General features: G+C 41.6%; 2 protein-coding genes across 4 annotated transcripts in view; one reads left to right on the top strand and one right to left on the bottom strand.

Moving 5' to 3' along the window:
• The first annotated feature begins 78 nt into the window (after positions 1–78).
• On the top strand, positions 79–24,207 carry RIOX2 (ribosomal oxygenase 2). Of its 2 annotated transcripts, none has more exons than XM_030581446.1 (10): positions 79–259; positions 6,580–7,015; positions 8,120–8,239; positions 9,484–9,612; positions 13,032–13,135; positions 16,977–17,079; positions 18,005–18,167; positions 19,097–19,185; positions 20,612–20,722; positions 22,921–24,207. In XM_030581446.1, the coding sequence occupies exons 2-10, from the start codon at positions 6,584–6,586 to the stop codon at positions 23,077–23,079; spliced, it is 1,410 nt and encodes a 469-aa protein (XP_030437306.1). In that variant the 5' UTR covers positions 79–259; positions 6,580–6,583; the 3' UTR covers positions 23,080–24,207. The 2 variants fall into 2 exon arrangements, with proteins under 2 accessions (XP_030437306.1, XP_030437297.1); XM_030581437.1 differs by having other exon boundaries at positions 82–259; positions 18,002–18,167.
• Positions 24,208–25,686: 1,479 nt separating this feature from the next.
• Positions 25,687–27,534, bottom strand: part of CRYBG3 (crystallin beta-gamma domain containing 3) — a 142,598-nt gene continuing 140,750 nt past the window's right edge. For both annotated transcript variants that reach the window (XM_030581399.1, XM_030581408.1), the window contains one exon: positions 25,687–27,311. In XM_030581399.1, the coding sequence (XP_030437259.1) occupies positions 27,223–27,311 (89 nt within the window). In that variant the 3' untranslated portion in view covers positions 25,687–27,222. The remainder of the gene's footprint in view (positions 27,312–27,534) is intronic.

Here is a 27,534-nt window from a genome sequence, read left to right on the forward strand (position 1 = left end):
TTGCGTGTCCTCCCCTTTGCAAGGGGACAGCAGCAAGACACGTGGGGTATTTTAAATCAAGTCAGGGAGAGCTGGAATAACACCCCGGGGGCCTTGGCTGAGGCTCAAGAGTGCTCCAGCAGCGGGAGGGGAGGAGGAGCCGAGGCCCCGTGACGGCCCCGGCCCAGCTGCGGAGGACGCGCCCCGCGGATCAGTCTCCTCCTGCCCGCTCCTCACACGGCCAGTCCCCAAGCTCCGCAGCGCGCCCTGCAGCGGGCCGGTAAGTGCCCCGGCGGCTCCCCCGACTCGGCAGCCACGTGGCGAGCAGCCCGGCCAGCAGCGGCGGGGCCCGGCCGGAACTTCGGCCTCTCGCTCTGGCTGCCCGCCCAGCGCCCCGTCCCGCAGCTCCGGGGGTGCAGCGCCCCCCACCCCCGCTGCCGCGCTCCTGCAAACCCGCCCAGGCTGCAGCCCTCGGACAAGCTTCTGCCTCTGCCCCCTGCTGGCCCTGGCCCTGCCCCCATTGCCTGGCAGGCCGCGCTGGGCGGGGATCTGGGCGGGCTCAAGGGGGTGTCAAAGCCCTTGTTCCCCTCTGTGCCCCCCCTTCTTCCTCGTTGTGGTGGGTGGAGGGCGCCTGGGGCACAACTGGGCCTGGCAGGATGCGGTTTTCATTGTTAATGTTGAGGGATAATATCGATGTTTGTTTTCAAGCATTTCCCCCGGTTTAGTGTTTCACAGTTATGCAAAGTGATGAGCCCTCAGCATTTTAAAAACATTTGTATCAAGTTAAATTTTCACAGTCGTTGGAAATTGGGGGGAGGGGTCTGACAGTAATTGTTTAATGACCACAGACCAGAGGTTCTCAGACTGGGGGTCAGGACCCTTCAGGGGGTCACGAGCTGTCAGCCTCCACCCCAAACCCCGCTTTGCGTCCAGTATTTATAATGGTGTTAAATGTATAAAAAAGTGTTTTTAATTTATAAGGGGGGGGGGTTGCATTCAGAGGCTTGCTGTGTGAAAGGAGTCACCAGTACTAAAGTGTGAGAACCACTGCCATAGACACTGGGATTCAAAAAGTTAAAGCTTTATAATTGCTTACACACATCCTGTCAGCTTCCTGTTTGGAAATTAAGTAAATATCCTTCAGTTAAACTCTGATATGTTTTCAAGGAGCATTTTTCTGTACATTCTGCCCATCTGTAAATTTCTGTAATGGATGGAAATTTGTTGCTGGTTTGTGTGTGTGCAGGGAAATTGATTTTAGCTACCTTTACTGATAAAAATCGTATCTCTCGAAGCCTAGGCAGTAACCATTAAAATGTTCAGTTTAATGTGCAGGAGATAGAGAAGAAGGGAGTAAAGGATGACGAATCCTCCCTGTTAAAGTAGTTGGGGTGGGGTAGAGGCTTCATGTGCTGTTAAACAACCAAGCTATATGTAGGCTGCATAATATCTTATATCGATAACCACTTTGATCCCTTAAAGGTCCTGGAATACAAATATTCTTCATACATACAGTACTACTAAAATGCAAGCCCCTCTGTGGCACAAGGCAGCAGCTAATTGACACACAGTACAACAGTGTGGGGACATTTCAGAACATCTATTTAAATTTAATCTGAAACTCCACATTCACATTCATGCATGAAATGCTGTTTATCAACCTTGCAAAGCTGAAGGCCTGAGGTGACCTTGCCGGGATTTGATCCAGTATCTTCAGGAGGCCAGGGTGGTCCAAATCCTGAGAGTGGGTTCCATCTGACATCTTGATTACAAAAACTAGAATATGAAATTAGTGATATACATTAGATGAATTAAAAGCTGGTTAACTGATAGGTCTTAAAATGCAATTGTAAATAGGGAATCGTCACTGAGTGGGTGTGTTTCTAATAGGTTCCTGCAAGTATTGGTTCTTGGCCCTATGCAGTTTAACTTTATCAATGACCTGGCAGAAAATATAAAATCATCACTGATAAACTTTGCAGATGACACAAGTTGGGGGAGTGATAAATAATGAAGAGGACTGGACAGCTGGCCGTTAAGGGGTTGAGGGTGCGAGTCTGGGGTAGAGGGGGCCGTGGCTGGGCTCTGGAAGGGGATAAGTGTCAGAGCTGGGGGCTGGGGAAAGGGGATGAGTGTCTGGGCTGGGGTTAGTTGTGGCTGGGGTCTGGTGGGAAGGACTGTGAGTTTCTGGGCCAGAGGGGTTCTGAGCTGGCCTCTGGAGTAGAGAGGGTGAAAATATCTGGCCTGGGGAAGGCCTCATGGCTGGGCTCTGTGGGGGAGAGGCGAGAAACAGGAACTGGATTCTTGAACAGGTTTCTTTAACTCTCTACACATGGGGGAATTTTTTGTGTATCTGTATTGTTACAGACATATTTGCTGACAGGTATTTTGAAAGAAATTACCAAAATAATTGAAACTGGTATGATTATATAGTGTTGTTTTGACAAATAAAATATGCAGAATTTTAAAATATTGTGCACAGAATTTTTAATTTTTTGACACAGAATACAACCAGGAGTAATATTCAGGTCACTTCTATTTAATTGCTCAAATCTTTGTTTATGAGCCTAAGTTTCTGCACTCCGGTTTGAAAATTTTGGCCTCAGATCATTGTTTGGCTTCAGTGATTTAATCCTAAGCAGTGATTTAATCCTCCTGCATTCAAAAATAAACAATGTAAAACTTTAGAACCTACAAGTCCCTTGAGTCCAACTTCAGCCAATCACTCAGAAAAACAAGGCATTCACATGGCACTGTTGTAGCCGGCATCGCAAGGTATGTATGTGCCAGTTGTGCTAAAAATTCATATGTCCTTTCATGCTTCAACCACCATTTCAGAAGATATACGTCCATGCTGATGATGGGTTCTGCTTGATAACGATCCAAAGCAGAGCCGACCGATGCATGTTCATTTTTATTATCTGAGTCAGATGCCACCAGCAGAAGGTTGATTTTCTGTTTTTGTGGTTCAGGTTCTGTAGTTTCCGCATCGGAGTGTTGCTTTTTTAAGACATCTGAAAGCATGCTCCACACCTCATCCCTCTCAGGTTTTGGAAGGCACTTCAGATTCTTAAACCTTAGGTTGAGTGCTTTATCTATCCTTAGAAATCTCACATTGGTACCTTCTTTGCGTTTCGTCAGATCTGCTGTGAAAGTGTTCTTAAAATGAATAACGTGCTGGGAAATCATCCAACACTGCTATAACATGAAATACATGGCAGAATGTGGGTAAAACAGAACAGAAGACCTGCAATTCTCCCCCAAGGAGTTCAGTCACAAATTTGATTAATGCATTATTTTTTTAACGAGCATCATCAGCATGGAAGCATGTCCTCTGGAATGGTGGCTGAAGGATGAGGGGGCATATGAATGTTTAGCATATCTGGCGCACAAATACCTTGCAATGCCGGCTACAAAAGTGCCATGCGAACGCCTGTTTTCACTTTTAGGTGACATTATAAATAAGAAGCAGTCAGCAGTATCTCCCGTAAATGTAAACAAACTTCTTCGTCTTAGCAATTGGGCCAAGAAGAAGTAGACCAGAGTAGGCTTGTAAGCTCTAAAGTTTTACATTGTTTTGTTTTTGAGGGCAGTTATGTAAAAAAAAATCTACATTTGTAAGTTACGCTTTCACAGTAAAGAGATTGCACTACAGTACTTGTATGGGGTGAATTGAAAAATACAAATATATGCACTGTAAAAATGATAAATAGTAATAAAAATAATATAAAGTGAGCATTGTACACTTTGTATTTTGTGTTGTAATTGAAATTATTTGAAAATGTAGAAAAACATCCAAAAATATTAAACAGTAGAATACCAACTGAAATTTATTAAACAGTGCGATTAATCAATTACTTTTTTTAATCATAGTTAATTTTTTTTAGTTAATCGCGTGAGTGAACTGCTATTAATCGACAGACCTAGTTTACATTTAAAGTTTACATTTAAAAACAGGTAAATGTGCCAAGAAGTTGATGTGATTGGTATAGGTCTTAAACGTACAGATAAACTCGTTTACATTTGTGTTATTGATGTATAGAAAAAATCAGTTGTAGATTTTAACATTTTCAGCATTTTTACTTCTCCCCAGTACACTATGTGCTACCTTTCAGCCTTTTGAAAGTGTTGATGCAAACTTCCACCTGTTGAGGCAATGTGATGAATTGACTTTGTTTTTACATAATGACACACAAGCTTTTTGTCTACCTAGAATAGCAAAATAAATGAGTTTCAGCTGTACAATTACTAGTCTGTAATGAAAGGTTCCTAGTGGCAGTATAAACCAGGGTGGATAAAAATCAATGATTTAAAAAAAAAAATAAAAAAAAAAATTGGATTTTTTTATTTTAAATCAGATTTTTTGGATAAAATGCTTTTTGAGGAGAAAACCTATCTAAAGATACATTATATCTCAAAGATATCTCATCATGGAATAGGGATTATAAATTCTAATTCTATAGTATGAGACAATATATTCATGTAATGTTTAAGAAAAGTTTTGTTAATGAGTTCCAATAGTTCATGGATTAGGGACCCAATTTTATGGGGTTCCACAGGCTTCTGTATAGATTATTTAGGTTAATCTTTTTATCTACTCAATGGGACTCAGTGCTCAGTCTATAAGATACCATCAGAGATGCTTAGTTTTGCAGTTCTCAAACTCTCTGAAATTGTGTCTCCAGAAGTAACATGCTTGTTAACAGCAAAAATGTTTTTAAATAAATAAATAATATATAGAGGTGAGAAATAACAGACCTCAACTCTATTGTCTCTCTGCAAATTTGTGTACACAGCGTCAATCCCTTACCTCTCTCTAGAAGTGCAAAGTTTCAGAAAGTTAAATGAATAGAAGATTGTTGGGGTTGGAATAGATCTGGACGAGGAGAAGAAGTCTGGAGATAAATGTGAGAAGCAAGGGACATATGCTTGTTTTGTTAAAATATTATATGTTTGTTGAAAAAAAATCCAGAATACTTAACATTGTTTTAGTTAAATAAAACAATTTAAATGTCTGTCTGGTGATGTGCTCCGAATATAGTATAGCAAGAAAATCCTCCAAATATTAACGATTAACCTGTTGAATTGGAGATAGTTCACCTCCCAATGACTTCATAAATATCTGCCTCAATGACTTTTGGAAATAAAATACCCAAACAATCATTAGTTTTACAGCTATATCAGAAAATAAATCTGAAAAGTTTTCAAAATAAATCACTGTTTAAAAATGTATAGTGTGTACCTTCTAAAAATGAAACCTGCATCTATCTGTGAGTTGTGAAGAATATGTAGAATGCACTTTTATGTAGAAATCCATGATTAAATTGAGTCTTCCTGACTAGTGATTTAAATCAAATCCACCCTGGTATAAACACAAAGCTTGACTGTTTTGCACAAGATCGAAGTGCAGCCTTACAATATATATGGTTACAGTGTATAATTCTGTAGTGGCAACAGAAAGGCCTTCCATGTTTTGATAGTTTTAATGCTTTGTTAAGGTTAATGCCGATTTGATTCTTTCCAATGTAATTTTTTTCTCTTTTGTATAAACTGAGTATTGCCAATGCCTAGTACTCACAAATCATAAGATTTAAAAAATATAATTGCGTGTTAGTTGTCTTTGAGTCATAATATTTTACCTTTGGGGGAAGCTGCTCATCCTAAATTCTTATGTGATGATCTCAAGTTCAAAGTGAAACCTTAAACACAAATGCCTCCCAGTTTGCTACTCTGCTTACACTCTATCTCCTGGGGTGCTCCTGTTCTGCCCCCACCCTGACTAAATAGGACAGCCAGTTACCCAGTTCATATCTTCTTCCATGTTTCCTCGCAGTCATCTATTCCCTACACTCACTTGTCCTTCTCATTTCCTTCCCTTTTCCTTGACAGTCCCCTATCCATCACATTGTACTGCACCCTTCTCAGCGTGTGCTTTATCCTCCCTGCCTTTTCCTGAACCCTTGATTCTTCATAGTTTCCTGTCATGTTTTCTAACACATTCATCTTCCCTACTGCCCCTACAGTGTCATTCCAGCACCTCCATGTTCTGGCCCTCCAATGGTGGCTAAGAGGCCACCATCCTCCCTGAGGTCAGGCTGGCTTAATTTCCCTCACCTCCACTGGAAGCCATGGGAGGTGTTGGCCATGTTGCCAAGGTCAGTCTGTGACTTCAGTGCTGCTGACAGAAATTAAAAGTGGTGACCATTCTTTGTAAGGGCAAAACTCTGAGCTTTAAGGCAGTAATCAGAAATAAATGAGGTGCTAGTATCACCAGCCTCAGACAGCCAACAATCATAAATCAACCCTCCAGTTCCCCCCCAAAATGTAAAGCCAGTTGCAGGATTGGGGCCTAAGTGAGCAACAGCTACCTGCAGAGGTCTCGGAATGGCTAAGGAACTGAGATGCATGTAAATGTTCTCCCTGGTCCTTATGGAATGATTTGGAGGAGAGGGGGAGAATCTGAAAGGAGCTCTTCATGCAGTTCCCCTGCCCCAGATTCTCATGTATTAAAGCGAGAGGGGCTGATCCGAGTATGTGACCCCTGTAGCTGATTTACTGTATTGTTTCTAGTTGCCTTACTTTCTTTGTTAACTTAAACAGGAACATGTCCAAGAAAGGACGGAAACAAACTGAAACAGGAAGGGAAGTACATGTACCATGTAAACGAGCAAAGGTGGAAGCATCTTGCCCTTCTTCACCTATGAACTATGACAGCCCAGACAGTGTCTTTGAAAGTTTGATCTTTCCCATCGAAGAAGAGAAGTTCTTCAAGGAGTATTGGGAACAAAAGCCACTGCTTATTCAGAGAGATGACCCTTCAGTGGCTGCTTACTACCAGTCTCTCTTCCAGTTAATGGATTTGAAGGAGCTGTCCAGCCAGGGTTTATACTATGGAAGAGATGTTAATATCTGCAGATGCGTGAATGGAAAAAAGAAGATTTTAAATAAAGATGGCAAAGTGAACTATATGCAGCTGAAGAGAGACTTTGATCAGAAAAAAGCAACGATACAGTTTCACCAGCCTCAGAGATTTAAGGTTAGATCTACTGTTGCCCGTAGATTGTGGCTCATGTCCTGCTTATTATGTGTTTTTGTAAACTATAAATGCTGCATATTACTTAGTTGCTGTCTTATTTGCCTCAGTCAGGCTGGATGCACAGTGTACCGTAGAATATCACAATGTATTTTGAGCTGCTGGCCAGCAGGCTGACACCATTACTTTATCAATGAACTATCTGAATTAAAACACTGTTTTATATTTTGCTCTATGCATCATCCTTCCATGCTGCAGCAAGAGGCACATCTAAAAGCTGATCTAGGGTGTAAAAAGATTAGAACTCCTCCTTAAAAGCTTGTTTTGTTACCATCATTATAATTTAGGGAAAGATAAACACACACACTTAATTATTACCCATCTTTATTTTCTTAAAGTTCACCACCCACCCTTTCTTGTTATAGTTTCTGAGTGCAAGTGCAGGTTTTAATACTGGTTCTTTTGAGGCAAGGCAAGGTGTGAAATATTTCCAAAACACTCCACCTTCTGATAAACAAAACACACTAGTATTGAATTACAGCATAGTTAGTAGCATGCTGTCCATTTTAGCAACTGCTCACTCTGCTCTCTTTTTTTTTGCTTGTCTTTCTTACTATTTAGTGTTCATTGTGCACTGACTTAGTTAGTAACCCTGGGAAAGAGAGGATAGTTCTACATGCAGTTTACAAAGGGATGAAATGTCGATACGCTGGGCTGGGTATTAGGCACAATTATGCCAATGTACAGTTTAATTTTGTATTGGCCTCTTGGGAGGTACCTGTTAAAATTGTACCCCAAATGTAATATCTCACTTAGGCTATTTTTGATTTCACTGTAGTCTTGGGGGACAGTGTCATATTTGGCATTTGAAGATGGAGTGGATACTGCAGTCTAGAGCGTTAGTTGAATGCACATACATTGATAGTATTTCTTTGCCTCCTTGTATAAGGGTAGCTCCTATCACTTAAGTTCCTCTGTGTCTGAAGTCTGTGTGGACTGATACCATAGTCAGAGCAATACATCAAACATTAACTTAAAATAACAAATGCCACACTTGCTTTTAGCAGTGATGTTTATTTGTGATAATTTCACTTGCTTTCTTTAAAGGATGAGTTGTGGAGGATCCAGGAGAAGCTGGAATGCTACTTTGGCTCTTTGGTTGGCTCCAATGTTTACATTACTCCTCCAGGGTCCCAGGGTCTGCCCCCCCACTACGATGATGTTGAGGTGAGAGAACAAGCTTGCAATCTGTAATCTGTAAATTTACAAGCAGCTTTTTCAAGGGAGGAAGTGTGTTCACTTTATGGAAGTCATTAAATGGATCCATTTAGTGGGAACAGGTTTATGCTCTCTCTAGGTATAGATTTGGTCAAAGTAACCTACAAGGATTTTTTCATTTTAAAGACAAGCTAGTGAGTAATTGATGGTAATAGCCTGTTACATTCGCTTTCCAGAACTGTTGTGTGGGATTTTTCATTTGCTGCCGACAAGCTTCCCAGCAGGCTTTATCTTTCAGTGTAGAAGTGTTACAGCGGTGGCGGTGGTGATCTTAAAAAGTGACAAGGTCGGGTCAAAAAAATCAATTTAAAAACTTCCAAGCCTACCTTTGTTACCAGTCACACATCGAGGGCCTGATGCTGAGAGATCCTGCTGACTTCAGGGGGAGTTGTAGGTGCCTAGCACTTCTTGGGGTCAGACCCTCCAATTACTAAAACTGTAAAAACATGGAAATCTTCTTTTCTTTGCAATTTCTTCAGCTTGTACAATTGAAATAGACTGGTTACACTCTGGTACTTGTGTAGTAGCACAGCACTGCAATGACTAGCTTGTAAATGCTGCCAGGGAAAGACTTAAATCTAGACGTGTCTTTATTTTATTTTTAAAAATAACAGAAACATTTATTACATTTTATTAAAAGACCAAAACCTGAAGTTTGGGACTTATGCTCCCAACTCTGTCTTCTTTTTGCCATCATGTTTCAAAAATAAAGCAAATATTTTCTAGCTGGTTTTAGAAATATTACAAATAAAAGGCATAAATGTCTCATCATGAATTAGAGGTTGTTTTTATTTTATTTTTAATTTCACTTCAGATAAATGCATCTAGCAGTTTTGTTTGTTAAAGGAATTTTAGCTACACAGAAACATACTCTTCAGCTACCTAGCACGTGCAGAATATACCTGTTATCTGTCTGCAAAGCCTTCTGATAGAATTCAATGTCCCATTTGGAACTGTTACGCAACTGGGTATTTCACATGCTCTGTGTTCTTATGTGACTGGCAGAGAACTATTTTTGAACTTTTACAGAGCTCTGTCACCAGTAAGACCATCGCTTTGACTTTTTTTTTGTCTTTGCTATCTATCTCCCTCACTTGGTCCCCTGGGTATTTTCAGAGTTCAAAATTTGAGCAGCTGGTGGTTTGAGGCGCAGCATGGCTTTTTGATACATATTGTCTTGTGGCCCTTTGCAGGTGTTTATCCTTCAGCTGGAAGGAGAGAAACACTGGCGTCTCTACAAACCTACTGTGCATTTAGCTCGAGAGTATAATGTTGAATCAGAGGATTATATTGGGAATCCAACACATGAATTCATATTAAAGGTACTGGTATTCGCTGCACATGGCTTTCTTGGCTTTAGCTGTGAAATATATAGTGTAATAACTTTATTTGCTGATACATTGTTTAAGAAGAATGCCCCGAATGTACAGTCAAACCTCGCAATAACGCGGCCCGCTATAACACGAAATCGCATATAAAGCGATCATAGGTTGGATCCCCTTTAAGGCAGATACAACTTAAATAATGTTTTCACAGTACTGTACAGTACCAGTGGTCCCCAACACCATTGCAGGGGAAAGAAGCTGCAGCCCCGCACCTGTGGGAGACAGAGAACTCCGAGGCTGCTGGCCCTGGTGCTCTCTGTTCCCAGCAGGCGCGGGCCGTAGCTTCTCTCTGGCTTCAAGAGGATCCGCGGCCCCGCACTTGCCGGGGACAGAGAGCACCGGCGCCCTCAGCTCCGAAGTTCTCTGTCCCCGGCAGGTGCTCGCAGCCTCGGAGTTCTCTGTCCCCGGCAGGCGGGAGGCCACGGCTCCTCTCCCCTGCTGGGCACTAGGCAGCACACATCAATGCACCGTGTTGGGGACCACTGACAAACTGGCTTGAAACCCTGGTATACCGCGACGCCGCATTTAGCATGATGGAAGTTTTTGGACCCCAAATGTCACATTATAGCGGGGTTTCACCGTATGTATAAAAATGACATTCAGAGCACTTGAAAGAGTCTGGCATATAGGGCAGTCAGGTATCTTATAGGCAAACTGGAGAATTGGTCTGAAATCCACAAGATGAAATTCAGTAAAGACAAGTACAAAGTACTACACTTAAGAAGGAAAAATCAAATGTACAACTACAAAATGGAGAATGGCCTGCAAGGTGGTAGTATTGAAGAAAAGAACGTGTGGGCTACAGTGGATCACAAATTGAATGAGAGTCGTCAGTGTGATGCAGTTACAAAAGGGGTGTCATATGTAAGACATGGGAGATAATTGTTCTGCTCTAGTTGGCACTGGTGAGACTGCAACTGGAGTATTTGTGTGGTGCCTCAAACTGGCCACTTTAAGAAAGATGTGGACAAAGTGAAAAGAGTCCCGAGGAGTGACCCCCTACGTTGAGAACCCACAGTCCTTAATTTATAGCAACTTAATGTTGATAATGCACTTATGTATGAACCAGTTTTCCCTTAAAGACTTGGGCCGAAATCCTGCTTTGCCTTACTCATATAAGTAGTCTGTTGAAGTCAGTGGGTCTATCAAGTGAATAAGGCAAGCAGAATTTGGCCCTTAAAGTGTAGGTCAGCTCTGATGAGTGACTCTGTAAACTGACTTCTTTCTACCCAACAGATCTGTTCCTCTTTTGTGTATTGTTGAGCATCTAATAACTTTATTCCCTAATCATCAAAATGATAGTCTAGATAAAGGTAGATCAGGTAGGACAAATGATTAGCCATTGTTCCTTGTAATGTAAGGTCATGGATATGACCCCTGCAATTTGTCACATAAGGTTTCTTGCCGTGCCTCAGGAAACCCATGATTTAGAAAAGCAAGATAGTTCAAAGTTATTAATAATGAATCATTCTTTAAAGAAGTAATAAACCAATGTTAGCATTCAGTTACAATCTCGTCTGTTGTAACTCTCCTGCGGGGAGCTGCCAACAGGGCTAACCCCTTCTGGAGAGTTAGGGTACGTCTATACTACCTGCCGGATTGGCGGGTAGTGTTTGATGTATCAGGGATCGATTTATCGTGTCTCATCTGGATACGATAAATCGATCTGCTAATCGACTCCCATACTCCACCTCGGCAGGCGGAGTAGGCAGAGTCTACGGGGGAGCCGCGGCAGTCCACTCGCTGCTGTGAGGACGGTTAGGTAAGTCAAACTAAGATACTTCGACTTTGCGAAATTGCGTATCTTAGTTCGAACCCCCCTGGCTAGTGTAGCCCAGGCTTTAGATGCACTCCTTGTAGGAGGTGTTCCTCTCTAGGGGAGCTGGAACATAAGTTGTTAACTCCACAAGTCGATCCTTTCTAGTTGTGATAGATAATCAAGACAATTTATTAATGGCAGAGAGAAGCTTTTTAAAAGGTAAGTGAATCACATGTGGTTTACCTGTGACAAACCACCGCTCTTTATAAATGGAGAAACATAAGTGATCTTCCTAAATCCTGTGAAATTCTGTAATTGGAGGATACCTTTAATTCACCTACTTGAAGAAGCCATTTGAAGAGTATTCACTTAAAATCTTTTTTAAGCCCACTAATCTGCTTAAAGAGTGGTTTGAACCTGGCAATTAAATGAAATTTAAGATTAAAATGTATTTTGTGTTTTACCATCGTTATTTTATGACTCTCTCTTGGAATGTGTTGTCCAGGTATTCAGCTGTAAATTTAGCTTAACTTGCAGTAGCAGTCACATATCTAATTATTCCTGAAATTGATTTTAAAGTTAACCAAATTCTTGGCAGTGCTTATGTAACATTTGATCTTGGGAACTGAAGCGTGTAATTTGGTGGTGGCATATTCTTGCAGAGCTGTGCTGGGCCTGAAATATTTTTCTGTGATGAGTTTCTTTTAGTGGTGCAATTTTTTTTGTCCTGGTAGTGTTCCTTTGTCTGTTCTCTGCTCCCTCGTCTTCATTTTCTGTTATTGCCATTCCACTAAATTGCATCACTTTTAAAGAGCCCTTTCTTGCAAAGGTTGTTAAGCCAGGAGGATGGGAGAGCAGGGGGAGGAAAGACAAGTGGTCATTTTGTTTAAGACCTGTTACTAGAACTGCTTAAACTGTGTTTAAAAATACATTAGTACCTAGCATAAATGAGTTTTTTATTAGTGTTCCTAGCTTTTTTCCCCCCTTTCGAGGGTGTTAGGTTGGATCCAGATAGCATTTCACTTGTTTGTTGCTCTTTCACTGTCTCACTTTGTCAATGGGCCGGTCTCAGTCACTTCTTAATTTTGTGTGTACCTAGTTTAGTGTGCATATTAGTAAATTTTAATTTGCTTAGACTTCACAAATAATAAGGAAGAATTTAGTTCAGCTCTTAGGCTCTCCAGCCTTAAGAGGTCCCCTTTTGTAGCTTAGCTATGTGGCATGTAAAGGAGAGTCTATTGTATTGCATGATTTTATATTCAACTGTCAGCATTGCTATCTAGGGAGTAATTTCTTTATTTTGCTATCATTGCAGAAAAGTAGTTACCAAGAGACTCAAATACTTAATTGCAGCAAGGAATCCTGTGGCACCTTATAGACTAACAGACGTTTTGGAGCATGAGCTTTTGTGGGTGAATACCCACTTCCTCAGATGCATCTGAGGAAGTGGGTATTCACCCACGAAATCTCATGCTCCAAAACGTCTGTTAGTCTATAAGGTGCCACAGGATTCCTTGCTGCTTTTACAGATCCAGACTAACACGGCTACCCTCTGATACTAAATACTTAATTGTTTTTTCCTTCTATTTTCTTTTAGCCAGGAGATTTGTTATACTTTCCAAGAGGAACTATTCACCAAGCTGACACTCCTCTAGGGGGATCATATTCTACTCACGTGACCATCAGCACCTACCAAAACAAGTAATTATTCTTTATCATTTTCATAGCGTGGCTTCCTTGGACACAGTTTGGATAAATGCTAATGGTGACCTAAAATGTGTGTGTTTCAGAGAAGTGGTGCTATCTGTTGGCTAGAGCAAAGGCCTTGTAGTTGGGGCTCTTGGGTTCTGTTCCTTGTTCAGCCACTGAACTTGCCATGTGACCATGGGCAAATACCCTAGCTTTTGTGCCTCAGTTTCCCCATCAGTAATATGGGGATAATATTTTACCTGCCTCCCTTGCAGGGCTTTTGTGAAGTTTGTTTGTTTGTAAGGTGCTATGAAATCTTCTGATGAATGATACCATAGAAGTAGAACACTGTAATTAAATCTAAGCCAGTATTTATGTAGGAGTAATAAAGGTTTGTGAAAGCAAATCATTAGTTAAAAACATAGCAAGTAGGCTGCTTTTAACAGAATCATTTTTAATTACTTACTTATTACTTACCAGCTGGGGACTTTAGGTGGACGATAAGGTGACAAGTACAAATTCAGTGTTGCATTTCATACATTCTCTCACCAACTGGAGAGGTTATTGCACATCTGTTAACACAGAGACTATTAAGCACATCAAGGCTGAGTTGTTAGTTTTTTTTTTCTCCTATGCTGCCGTCACCAGGCACCCAAACTGTCCCTTTATCAAAATATCCTCATGCTTTTCATCTACATCTTTCAGCCTTTCCCCAGAGATCAACTTCCACCTCAACATTGTTTCCTACACCTTCCCCCTGCTGGTGCTTCTTCCCACTGGGGGATTGCTGCTCCCACCTAACCTGTTTCTCCAATGCTGGCTTCTGATTCAATGGTATGGGTGAGGAATCAGATGTGGGAAGGATTTCTAGCAGTAGCGGTGTCTCATCCTGCCCATATTCCAAAGCAACACATTCCTAATATACCAGGTTTCATAGCTGCTGGAAAATCTGCTGGGCCCTGGAGTAACACTTCTTACTTGAGTCACAGGTGACTCTGTAAAATGACCAGCTTTCAGATTTTCTCCACCTAGTTCATGTTCTAAAGCAGGGGTCGGCAACCTTTCAGAAGTGGTATGTCGAGTCTTCATTTATTCACTCTGATTTAAGGTTTCGCGTGCCAGTTATACATTTTAACATTTTTAGAAGGTCTCTTTCTATAAGTCTATAATATATAACTGAACTATTGATGTATGTAAAGTAAATAAAGTTTCAAAATGTTTAAGAAGCTTCATTTAAAATGCAGAGCCTCCCAGACTGGGGGCCAGGACCCAGGCAGTGTGAGTGCCACTGAAAATTAGCTTGTGTGCTGCCTTTGGCACACGTGCCATAGGTTGCCTACCCCTGTTCTAAAGGTTGAGATGAAATGGCTTTGAGCAAAGGATGTGTCTCTCCCATACAGTAGCTGAATCTTTACTGCTTTACGGTGGGATTCAGTTTTGGTATCAAAAGTTACTTTACAGTGCGTTCGCTGCTTGTATTATGGAGAGGCAACATTAGAACCATACTTCCTGACCTGCTTTTGGCCTAGCAGAACTCTTGCTGTCTTGTCAGGGTGCAGATTTTGCTGAGTAAGTTCACTGCTTTATGGATCCACTTGCAGTGATCAGTTTTTATTATCAGAAGAGGAATTGCTCAAATCAGTCCTTACAGCTATTATTATATCTATCAAATAGTATTGAAAGAGGAGGATTTACACTAGATTGCATCAGGTCCGCATCACATAATTGCTGAAGGCCTGAGAGGCTGGTGTTGAGTGAACATACATAACCCATTAGCTATGGTGTAAGGCAATGCCAGTTCACTGAGTTAATTGAGAAGCAGTACCATCAAGGAGCATGTTCCCTAGAGTGTTCTGAGAATGCGCAAGAGGCTAGAAGCGTGCTGTTCCTTTAACAGGAGAAGTATGACTTAGTACTTATCCATGCTCCTCAGGCTAATGGTAACAAGATGGAAGCTTCCTTCACATTCTCTTAAGAATCTCGGGCAGCAATCTTAGGAAAAGCTGCTACTTTGTATTTCTCATGCCTCGGGGGGTAAAGCGCAGTGATGAGACTGACTATAAATATCAGGAACATGTGGTACGTGCTGTTTGTTTTGGGGAAAATTTCCAAGTGCTCTTACAATGCAACAATTATCATAGTCGTCTTTTGTGCTCTTCCTTGGTGTCATGATCAGTGTTTCTTGTAAGCGTTGTTTTCCTTGGCTGAGTGACTGAGGGCAATGGAATGAATGTGATGTTTACTTGCAGTCTTAGCTTGTGTTCCAATGACTTCACAGAGGAACAGCAGGATGAGGGTTTGATTATGTAGGCAGTTTAATATGGCTGGGTGTCTGCATTCATCAAATAATATGTATGCCCAAGAAGTGGATATGCAGAATTCTAAATACACCACCAGCTGTAGTGGTGGTGCACTCTAAACATATATTACACACAAACAACTATTATAAGAAAACCTAAGGTTGCAAAGTTAAGCACTCAAAAGGAAATGCCAGAATTGAGATTCTTGTGCAACCTTAACCTGTGCCTGTGCCTCAGTCTGTGCTCAGCCAGTGCCAGTCTCTGCCCTTCCACCCCCACAAACTAAACTCCCAGTCAGTTTTTCTTCCTCTTCTTCTCAATTCCCAGGCCCACCTCTTGTCCCCTCTGCATTTGAATCACACTGCTGCTTCCTTCCCACTGCCTGGAGGTGGGGAACCACTGAAAGCACAGGAGAGTGTCTCCTTGCTCTCAGTTTTGGTGGCAGGCTGTATTGCAGAGCAGCAATTACAGGAAGAATCTGCCTTTGCCCCTTCAGACTTGGGCTGAAGCATGCTTAGTTGCTCTATGGGGATGATGCATGTGTAGCCAGGTCACTTTAGGAGCTGTGAGGGGAGGGAGTGTGCTCTATGAAGATGGAATCTGAGGAGATTTTAGCTGCTGAAGTCCAAGAAGTTTCTGCTGAATATGTACAAAAGGGAGAAAAAGATGGTAAACTTTTCTGAATCAGAGGTGGTGGTGGTATTATTCATGTATCACTTGTATTACAGTGCCTAGAGCAGTGGTCTCAAAACTGTGGGTGTGCCCCCCAAGGTGGGCACAGAGGACCATCTGGGTGGTGGTGGTGGTGGTGGTGGGGCCACCCAGCCCCAGCTCCGCTTCAGCCCCTGGCCACGTCCCTACTTCCAGCCATGCCTCACTGCCGGCCCCTGCTCCTGACCTCCACTCCCAGCCTTGGCTCTGCTCCTGGCCCAGCAGGGGGAGAAGGTGGGGGGTGAGGGGGAGAGGAGAGTTTGGCTCTCATAGAGTGCAGTGGGAGATGGCAGCCATTGTGAACGAACTGTGGAATTTTCTGAAGATGATTATTCATCAGCCTCTGAAGCAAAAACTTTCACCTTGGGAAATAACGGCAAAAAATTACCATTAATCCTAAAACAAAATTTTCAAATGTAGCCACTGCATAATGGTTCAGCGATTTTTTTGGAAAGCTAGTCTGCATTATTTTGTTATGACCACTGGAGTCAAAGGTCTGACATTGTGCTCAATTCCTTAAAGTTTTCAATTTAATTTTAACTCATACAGTAATGGATTTGTGGATTTATTCATAAAGTCTCCATACCGAAAGAGGAAGTGTGGTGAAGTTGGGAAGGATACCCTGTATTTTTCAGACATAAATAAGAATCCTTAGCTTTAAGTGCAAATCTAAACTCAACATTAACAAGCTGTGACCAATGCTAATAAAGAGAATCTTGCTTTATCCAAGTTAGCTATACATAGCTTCCACTCTGTGTAGATGAGAAGCAGCTTAGATAGGCTCTTTGAGCCTTATTTCAGTGTCACCATTTCAGTTGTTTTTGTTTCCCTCTACCCTGCAGTTCTTGGGGAGATTTCTTGTTAGATGCAATTCCTGGGCTTGTGTTTGATACAGCAAAGGAAAATGTGGATCTGCGGACAAGTATACCAAGGCAACTACTGATGGTAAAGAGATGAGACTGTGAAGGGAAATGTAGCATGAATTTCTGTATGTTAAAGAAAGGTTCAGGAGAATGCAGCTCTCTTGGAGGGTGGGGATAGCTCAGTGGTTTGAGCATTGACCTGCTAAACCAGGAATTGTGAGTTCAATCCTTGAGGGGATCATTTACAGATTTGGGACAAAAATCTATCTGGGGCTTGGTCCTGCTTTGAGCAGGGGGTTGGACTAGATGCCCTCCTGAGGTCCCTTCTAACCCTGATATTCTATGATTCCCTGATAGCCCTATTGACATGTTGGCCCCATCACATAGTACCAAAACCACCTCCTTTGAGGTTTGCAGTTCACCTCCATTTTCAGCCCCAAGGAATAGGCCTCCCACAAGCCATGTCCAGATTGTTGAACTGCCCTCTCTACATATCCAACATGCTCCCAAGCTCTGACGCTTTCCTCTCAGTTGTGGTGTTGTTTTGGGGTCCCTCTCAGGTGCCACTGCCTTCTGGTGGAATTCTTTAGTGATGCTAAGACTTGTTTTCACTACCGGGGTAAGTTGACCTGTTATGCTACTCCATCTATGTGAATAACTTGATTTATCCTGGTGTCCTAACTATGCTGCATCAACGGGAGATGCTATCTAGTTGACTTCCCTTACTCTTCTTGGGGAGCTGGAGTACTGGTGGGTTGACTGGAGAATGCTCTGCCATTGATTTTTTTTTTTTCCATTTTTTCATGGAGAAAAAACAGTTCAAAGGGATACTGATAGCCCCAAATGTGAGCACTCTCCTCATGCAACTTCAGAGACTCCACACAGTAGCATGGTTCCCAGCATCTGTAATGCTTTGAGGATTTTGACCCATCCCTTCTCTAGTGAATTAGGATTGTCTCTGATGATTAACTTGGGCACATGTGTGAGAGGCTGTGTGTGTTCAGCAGGTGGATATAGCTGACTCAACAAGGAGATTAAGCAGCTTTCTGAGAAGTCTTGCAGACCGGCTGGAAAACACCAAAGAACTGAGATCCTCTGACATGAAGAAGGATTTCATCATGAACCGATTACCACCTTTCTTGGGGAACAGCTCTGATCCCTTGGCTCCAGGTGGCATTTAAGTTTACTCTTGATTCCCTTGGTGGGGGATTATGATTACTGTCTGTATTGTGGTAGCATTAGAGGCCTCCGTATGGGAGCAACTCCCCATTCTGGTAAACACTTTGTGTGCACACCTAATGCAGTCCTTGTATGTAAGGCAAGAGACAACCGGTGGATACAGAAGACAGATGGGAGCACAAGGTAGCAATGAGATGGTTATAATTAGTGTAATGAGCTCTGATGACAGCACATCAGCTGCCTAACCATGGCACCTGACTTGGCACTGGAGGAAATTTCTGAAGCTTTGCAGCAAGTGCTGTCAAGTGATTAGATCACAGAGATTCTACCAGTCCTTCCTACCTCTTGCTCTGCTACTGACTGTGTGTGTGAATCCTGGCAGGTCATTTTATCTGTGCTCCAGTTTCAGTATAGCCTTCTGTAAAATGAGGCAAATACCTAACCTTCCTGTAAGGAGGGATGCTGTGCGGCTTAACTAATGTCTGTTGAACTGCTTTGAGATCCATGCGTTAAAGGTGCTGATTGGGGCAAAGTGATAATAGTAGATTGTTTACATATGAGTGAATTTTGAACTGAATACTTTTCTCTTTAAAATGAGTGAAGCAAATGTTTAATGTTATGTTTGATTGTTAGAATTACGTATTTATTCTGAGTGCATATTGTTTTAACTGGTGGAGGTTGTTGCTAATATGCCAACTTTCTCTTGTAGCTATTTGCATCTGATGAATCTGAGTGTAAATGCCTCAGAATCTGAAAGAATGTTCTTTCCTCCCTGTATCTGAGAATAAGCAGAACTCAAAAGTAGAGCTATTCATGCCTAGACTTTTTTCTTCCTGTAGCTTACCAAAGCTTAACAAAATTCTCAGCAAAGATTGGTTTGGTTTCCGTCCTTTCTGAAGGACAGTATGTTTTTCTCTTAGGTGGAAAATTACCAAAATTAGACAGCAAAATCAGATTGCGGTTTAAAGATCATGCCATAATTACAGTGGAACCTGATCAAGACAATTCTGTAAGTACAATGAAACTGCCTCCATAGATGGTTGCTGCTTTGTTGTGCTGTCCTGGACTATTTGTAGGAGTGTTTGTTTAGTTGCTCAGCATCTGATTAGGATTTGTCATGAGATTTCAGTGATGTAATACAATTTTATTCTACAATGTATTGTTTTCATTTTGAAGTTCTACAAAGTAGAATTACTCTGGGATTTTGTGTATCATACACAGAGCTTTCACCAAGAATTGGCTAATGGCCTTAGATCCAGAAAAAGCTTGGTACCATATACTCAGATAGCTCTTGCTGCTCTCTGGCAAGGGGGATTTGCTTTTGAAACACATTCTTTTCAAGAGAGGACATTAAATAGGACTTAAAGTCACTTCACCTCTTTGTGCTTCAGTTTCCCCCTATCTAAAATGGAGAGAGTGATCCTTACCACCTTTGTAAAGAGCTTTGAGATCTACTTATGAAAAGCACTATGTAACAGCTAGGTCATATTATTTGTTTAAGATCTTGTGCAAGAGGGTGCAGCTCTGTTGACTTCAGTGCGGCAGCCATGGCCTGCATATGATTGTTAAGTAACCGTCTGTGTCTCTGTTACCCTTGGACCTGCCATGCTGGCTGTGGGTATTGAGTTGTTCCATGGAGGAGATGGTAACATCGTGATCTCTGATGAGTACTCTTGACACAATGTGAACCAAGGCCTGCTGGCAGAGGTTTTTTTGGAGGGGAAGGGAGTTAAAGGATCTAGACTGACAGTCATAGAAACTAGTCTTCTGTCTACAGCACAGGCACAACAGGTAGTATGAGTTTCCTTGCCTTGGCAAGCCGTGCTTGGATTGGAGGGTTTACCCTTAGGAGTCAGAGGGCAGCTGATCCTCTGTCACAGAAACTACTACTTGCAATTGGCAGACAATTGTCCCCTGGAATTTGTGAGATAGTAACAAATTCAGATCACTGCTGGCTTAGGCCCACTTTGGGCCTGTGACGTAGACAAGATACGTATCCTAACAAGCCATCTAGTCCTTTATGAAGGCCCTGCAGGATGTGTACCCTGAAGGGTACACAAATCCACGTTGTAAATACCATAACTTAAGTTCCATTCTATAGTCTTAACCTATTGATGGCTTTAGTTATGAAGGCTGTATCTACCCATGGTCCTTTCTGCCTCACATGGTCCAGGGGAGACTAGGTGCCTGCCCCCATACACATCTGGTCAGCATTATAGGCTGAAAAATAGAAGTCTCTGAAAGTCACTTCAAGACTAGCATTCTGCAGCCTTGTCTCCACTAAAGCAGGTGGCACCTGGACTAGGGTGGGTAGTAAAGAGTTCCTGGGTTAGTCTTAAAATGAGCTGCTTAAGTAAGGAGGTAATTCAATGTGATCAAAGCAATTAACTTACCCTGTCTTGTGTGATAATGGTTTTCCCCCTGCTGTCTTTTAGGAGGAGCTTCGCAAAGAGATGGTTTATGTCTATCACTCTTTAAAGAACAGGAGAGAGAGGCACATGATGGGGAATGAGGATGACGACACTAGTGAAGAAGGGATATCTGAGGTTTGTTGTTTATTCTTAGATGTGCCCATCAGTGCTTAGAGTGCCCCATAACCAGCCCTAAATGTATAACAGAGTGGACTGTATCCCTGCAACAAAGAGAGAGGAATCTCTACAGCTTCTCATGTTTAAATTGTTGTTTCCCCAATTTAGGCTTCATGTAGATTGCTTTTTAATCAAGATGTGCTGGAAGATTAGTAGAAATTCATTGCTTTTCTCACTCCCCTTTCTATGTGCTCTGCTGCCCTCTCTGTCAAGACGAGTCAGACGTGAGGGGAAGGGGCCGAAGCCAAGTGAGGGCATACTGCACCCAATTCTAAACCAGCCAGAATAGCTGGATGTTTCTACTAGCTATTTCACTGCTGTTTGTTTTAACACTAAAACTATGAGGATCTGGTGGCATCTTACAGACTAACAGATGTATTTGGGCATGAGCTTTCGTGGATATGCCCAAATAAATCTGTTAGTCTTTTTAAGGTGCCACTAAACTCCTCGTTGTTTTTGTGGATACGGACTAACTGGCTACGTCCTGATACTTGTTTTAACACTGGTGACATTGCAAATGTTCACCATTAGGTTCCACAGTCAACACCTTACTGAGTTAAACAGCAGTGCTCTACCCACAGGTCTTCATTTCTCTGTCTGTTGGCAGATTCTGGCATTGCCATTCAAAAGGGTTTACTCTGGGCAACAGAGCTAGTCAGGTTTGTTTTTTATTCTAATTACCTCTTACATTCTGTAGAGACCAGACAGTGTGTTGGCTCAGTCTGACCCCTGCACTTCATATTCTGTGTGATTTTTAAAACTCATGCAATAATTAAGTTATGGGCCAATAGAGTTGTGTTGTTTTTTTTTTTTTAAATCTAAACTTCATGAAGATCTCTTCCTTTAGAGAGCCTGTGATTGGTGCTTTTATCGCTATGCCTGAAGGGATCCTCCCTTTCTTGCTCAGGACAATGTTGATGACTTCAACAGTGTGACTGGCCTTCGCTTCATCTGTGATCATGTATATTTTACTGAGCAGAGTGTCAATGCCTCTGGGATGTGTCCGAATGTCTGATTAACATAAACTGAACCAACTAAAGCTTTGACCTGAAAGAGTTAAGAGTGCAGGATTCTTCAAAAACAGCTATGCTGTACAAAATATTTAGAGGCAAAAGATATTGTAGGCTATTTGTCTAGCACTTGTTTTTTGCTTTGGTAATTGGAACCAGGCTTTACATATGCCCTCATAACTCTTGTACGTGGGTTGTATAACTTAAATGTTGCTGTGCCACCTCAAACAGTCTCACTTCGATTGGCATTTTAATGTAATAACACAGGCCTTGTTTATACTAGAGAAATTTGGTGTGCTTGACTGCTATCTCCTGTATTTGTAGCAAACCATGTGTCTATGCTCGCGATTTCTTCCCTGGCACACAGATATCCTGCACTGGCTTTGGGATTAGACTTCATGTAGGCAAATCTAATCATCGTGTGGGTCTAAGGCAAGGCCTGGCACAAATCCCACAATGCGCCTGACCTTGCTGCAGTGAGGACTCAGAGTAGAACAGGGCCTCAGCAAAGCCCCCCTCATATCAAGTAGCACCATGGTATGGAGTTCCCAAACCATGCCTTCCGATGGCTGATACATCCCTTGAGAGCTCCACTGCAGGGGCAAATGCTGGATTGCCCAGAGAAAAGAGGAAAAAACATCAAGAAACAAATGACAAGAATGAAAGTGAAGCTCTCTCTCTCTCCCTGTGCACTCAGCCTAAGGGAGGATACGGTCAATGGAAAAACCCTCAGGCCCATGACATCTCTGTAAGCACTGGTTGTGGCTACAACACGCTACCTACATGTGGTCTTTAAAATAGGCAGTGGTGCAGCCCAAAAATATGAATGAGGTAAATGTGACACCCCCCAGAGCCTCTACGCTCCTTTCATCAGGGAGCTATGTACAGGGGACGATAATCCAGATGCTTCATGTTCCTGGAATAGGATACCTACTGTGGATGCTCTGCACTGTTGGTGTTTACGCTTACATCACATCAGTGCAGGTCGTGATGGAATAACACTCTAGTGCAATGTGTTAAAATACATATGGTGTTGTGGGAGAGACTCTGTAAAATATCTGCATGTTGTTTCAATTAGGCCTTAATTTTACCCTTGTCTGATTTTTTTTTTTGGGGGGGGTGTGTGTGTGTGAATTTCCTTTTTAGACTCATGGATTACGTTTTCCTTTATCACACATGGATGCATTGAAGCAAATCTGGAGAAGTGCTACTGTCGCTGTTAAGGAACTGAGCCTTAAATCAGATGTAGAGAAAGAGAACCTTGTGTTATCACTCTGGGCTGAATGTCTCATTGAGGTAATCTGAGTCTTTCAAAAATCAGCCATGTTCCTGGAGCCTAACATTTCATCTCTGGAGTATGTACTGACCAAGGACCATCTGATTCCTCCTCTTCTATGGAGCTGCTGCCGCCTCGTATCGACAGCAAAGTAAAAAATGGCAACTGGTACAATATACAATCTAGTGCTGTATTTCTTTTTTTAAAGAGGCTTCACAATCACCCTCTTCTGCATGCCTTAGGGAAATCTAAATCCAAAAGGTAAGGTGGCTTAAATGTAAAATGAGGATAATTTAGGCAGCGGGCCACAGTAAGTGTAGCAGGAAAGGAGAAGAATTGGTAAAAAATTGTAATAACATCACAGCACGTGCAGACTGAGCAGTGAAGCCTACATTTAGCAAACTTCACTTTTTAAAGTTACAATTCTGTAAAAAGGCCTTTGTAAAGGCCTAAATATGTGCTCTCTCTTGCAAGGAGTAGGTCTGTCTCACTCCTGCTAAAACCAAAAGAACTATTTAAAGAGAGTAATTCCTTTGTGACCGTTTATTTGGTAAGAGTCCCTGCAATTTAGCACACCTCCTATCACCATGATTCTTGCTTTAGCTGTCCCCTGCATTAAGAGCAGAGTTCAACTCCCTGTATTTAATGCCTCTGGAAAATTGTGCCGCCCTGTACTATTGCCTTTTTGCACGAAGGGTGAGATGCGCAAAGAGGGACTTAGGCACCTAATATTATGCATTCCAAACACCAGGAATAGGATTTACACAAGCCAGCAAGGCTGCCTAAGACAGACTGAGGTGTGGTTTAATCTCCACCTGTCAAAGCAACCTAGGTGGTGCTGCTGTCCCCTGACTTCCACACAATAGCTCAGTGGTTAGAACACTAAAGATGGGGGGAGACCTGGCTTCAAGTCCCCAAACCAGTGTGTCTGTCTAGTGTATTCTGACCTTCAGTGTCTCCCACTGAAGTTGTTCCTCTTAAGTGGCTTTGCAAGTGCAGAGTGGTGAAAATTTAGATGCCTGCAAGGTGAGGGAACAAGGGTTGTTAAGTTCTAAATGCCTAATGTAGCTGTGAGGGCTGGATCCACTACAGGAGTCATTCAGTAAGAAACAGGACCACTGCAACAAGCATCTAGTAAAATTGTGTTGCATGTCTCACAGGTTTGTTTACTAATTAACTGTCAGTGTGTCACTTCTTGTTTAATCTCAACCATGGTGACTTTCCTTGGGTAAATGTCTCACTAGGTCATAGAATTTAACTACAGCACAAAGCCATGCTGAAAATTAAACCCAGTGAGCTTCTGCTGCGGCCCACAGGGAGACTATCATCACTGGTTCTCAAATACCATCTTATTTTTGCTCCTCCAATCAGTGCACACCATGGTGTATCCAGAAAAGGACAGCCAATGTTTTTTTGCTGAGCCTGCTTGGTCTTGACCTCTTTCAGAACTAGTAAGGGAATGTGTATAGCACTGGGCCAAAAGCTACTTCTTGGTTGAGGTTTTTTTTCTCCCCTAATTTTAACATCCAACATGGAGCAAACATTGTGGCCTCTGACACATTTTTAAAATATGCCTAAGCATGAAGAAATATCTACCTGCCTTTTATTACACTGCACATAGAAGAATTTAAAGTATGGCCATTAGTTACCTAGAAGCTGCAGGAGGACTGCAAACAAAGCCACAGTTGTTACAATAAAATGAACTACCCTGTGGCAAATAATGTGACTAACTCCCATTTCAAGCCTACAGTTGTCTTTGCATGGGTTTTCCCCCACAAAATGGGTACCTGCTTCAAAGGTGGGGACACAGGACTAGTCCAAGTAAATGACTTGTGGTAAGGCCAGCTAACCTGTTTTTCACAGCTCTGCCCATCATCAACTAGGAAGTGAGCCTTCCAGCAAAGAGGCAGAGGTAAGTACAAAAACATTCATGCTGTTCGGTGTCCCTTACCTGAGACACAGCTTTGTCTATAGTTGTGTTGTCTGGCCCTAGGGAAACAGGTTAAAAAAAATTGTGCCTTTTCTCCACAGCCTTGGGAGAGAACTGGTTACCTCAATGCTACCCCATCCCCACCTTTTGTAAAAAAGGTACCACACCAGGACTTTGTAGGAAATATTACAATTACTTAAGACCTATCATCACACGCTATCAAAAAAAAAATCTTCCGCTGGAGGAGTGACTGAATTTCAGGGCTGAGCGAAGCATTGAAATAGCATAAGAAAATTGTAAAGGTAATATCTCTGATGCAGTTTAGCTAGACACTTCTATTTGTTCAAGAAGTGCTATTAATTTTAGTGACCATAAAGGCATATCTTCCAGCATGCTATCTGTCTCCCTAACTGAATAACCAGCAGCACTTGAGTATTTATCTCCGGGTACTCTGAAATGGCTTCACAGAATTGAGGGTCACAGGTAAACATGCAGATATTTCACATCCTGTTGTAATAACTGTTCCTATGCAGATTTTTAATCCAGTGAGAGAGAAAAGTGTCAGTCAGTGTAGATATGCCATTTGTTTAAATGCTATAAACTGGTGTTCTGGGGAGGGAAATCACTCCTCAGTGATTTAGCCAAAAACAAAAATTATTGCATTTACACAGTACAAGATACTACAAGCTAAAGAATCCTCCAGAAGTTTTTACAATTAAAATATACATGCTTTACTTTATTATATAAAACACTGATACACCAGCTGTGACCTACTCATTGTTTTGAGGGAAAAGGGATTATATTACAACTAGAAAGTACAAATCATATTTAAAACTTGTGGTATATTGACAGTCTTTCATAGAAAAATCTACACAAGTGCTTCAATGAGAAAATATATACAGTCACAAACCTAGTCACTTACTTACAGATCTGTATTTGATTTTTGGCTTTTAGAATGTAAGAGTAAATAAGTGCAAGTAGGTACAGGTATTCAAAATATATCACTCTAGAATTCCCCCTCATACAAAAATAATCTTACATTGTTTCGGGCTTTAGGATGAGATATTAACATAAAATAGCTATAGGAAACAATACAATCGTTCATGTTTTGGTTTAGCTAATCTGTATTCCTCTTTTCAGAGTTTAATAAACAATACAAAAACCACAGGAGCCAGAGAAGATTCCTCACTTAAAAGCTTTACATATTGAACTGCATTCTGGGGGAACTTCATAATGGAAATTTTAAACACTTTTTTCTCCAGTGAGTGAAAGAATAAAGTGAAAACCATGGACCCCTTTTAATACAATCTGCCTCACATAAATAGTTAACACTTTTTTCCCTCAAACGAAATGCAAACGTTCTTTATTAACTGAAAAAAATGTTGCATAGCATTGAGATTTCACTGAAGGTTGTGCTTCTGGAAGTCACCAGCATCTTCAGGTCTTTTCCTAAAGAATGAGCAATTGCTTCAGCTGAGAGACACAATGCTGATGTTAGCATGCATCAGCTTGCTTCTTTAACTTCCCGCAGCACAAGGTATTAATTAGCACACAGACAAGATAGATTTGTTTTGTAAAGGTGCTATTGAATATACTGTAGTTTTAAGACCAAAATGTATTGCATTAATTTAACCTGTACACTCAGCAAGGCCTTTTAGAAAGTTAGCCTGATCCAGTCTATATTTGCATGTATGACTATCTGTATATGAAAGTCTACTTTCTACCCTGACTCATGGGCTGGCACCTGGCCTATTATCGTTTAATGCAGTACTACTTAAGATAAGGGCTTAATTTTACACAGGTGATCCAAAATCATCAGACCATCTCCTTTCCTTTCTCCTCAAAAGTTAGTCTAGTTCATATTATACCCTAACAGGTCACACAGGAAAGGCTATTTAGCAATAAACTGCCAAGTTTTTGCTACTGTATCAATCTTTAAGTGAAGGCAAAGATTAACAGGACTAGTGAAAGTTAAAGGAACATAAGCTTAAATGGTGCCTCAAGAAGATGAAGACCTCAACATGGAGTCATGTGTGAATATTAGGAAAAAAACATTACATTAACCTCGCCTCGCCAACGTGCAAAATTCAGTTGTTTGGGAGTCAGTGTCTAACAAGAAGACGTAGAGTGGACTTGCTGAGTAACATTCCAGTGGCATGTGACTTCAGTAGTTCCTTCTCTCAAACACAGTGTTCATAACACACTTAGGGCCATATTTCCAGAATCTTTGTAGTGGTTTTACTCACAATATTTCAATGTCCCATTTCTGTGAGAATTCACTCTCCAGGGGATGATTGACAATTACGTAGTTCTTGTCATAATAATTTCCTCCTAAAAATAGAAGTTCATTAAAGCAAGGTTAATGCAGCATACTTACAAACAAACCAGACTGACTCTTGTTCAATGGAGTACATATATTGTACATTGAAAATTAAGTGTCTATAAAATAGAGAAAACTCGTTGCAAAGTTACTCAGACTTCTAAGTGAATCTCATGTTAAAGATGGACTTTTTCCTAGAGCAACCAAAAGTTGCATGAGGTTTTGGAGGGCGGC

The sequence above is a fragment of the Gopherus evgoodei genome, chromosome 1, assembly GCF_007399415.2.
Source record: "Gopherus evgoodei ecotype Sinaloan lineage chromosome 1, rGopEvg1_v1.p, whole genome shotgun sequence".
Lineage (NCBI taxonomy): Eukaryota > Metazoa > Chordata > Testudines > Testudinidae > Gopherus > Gopherus evgoodei.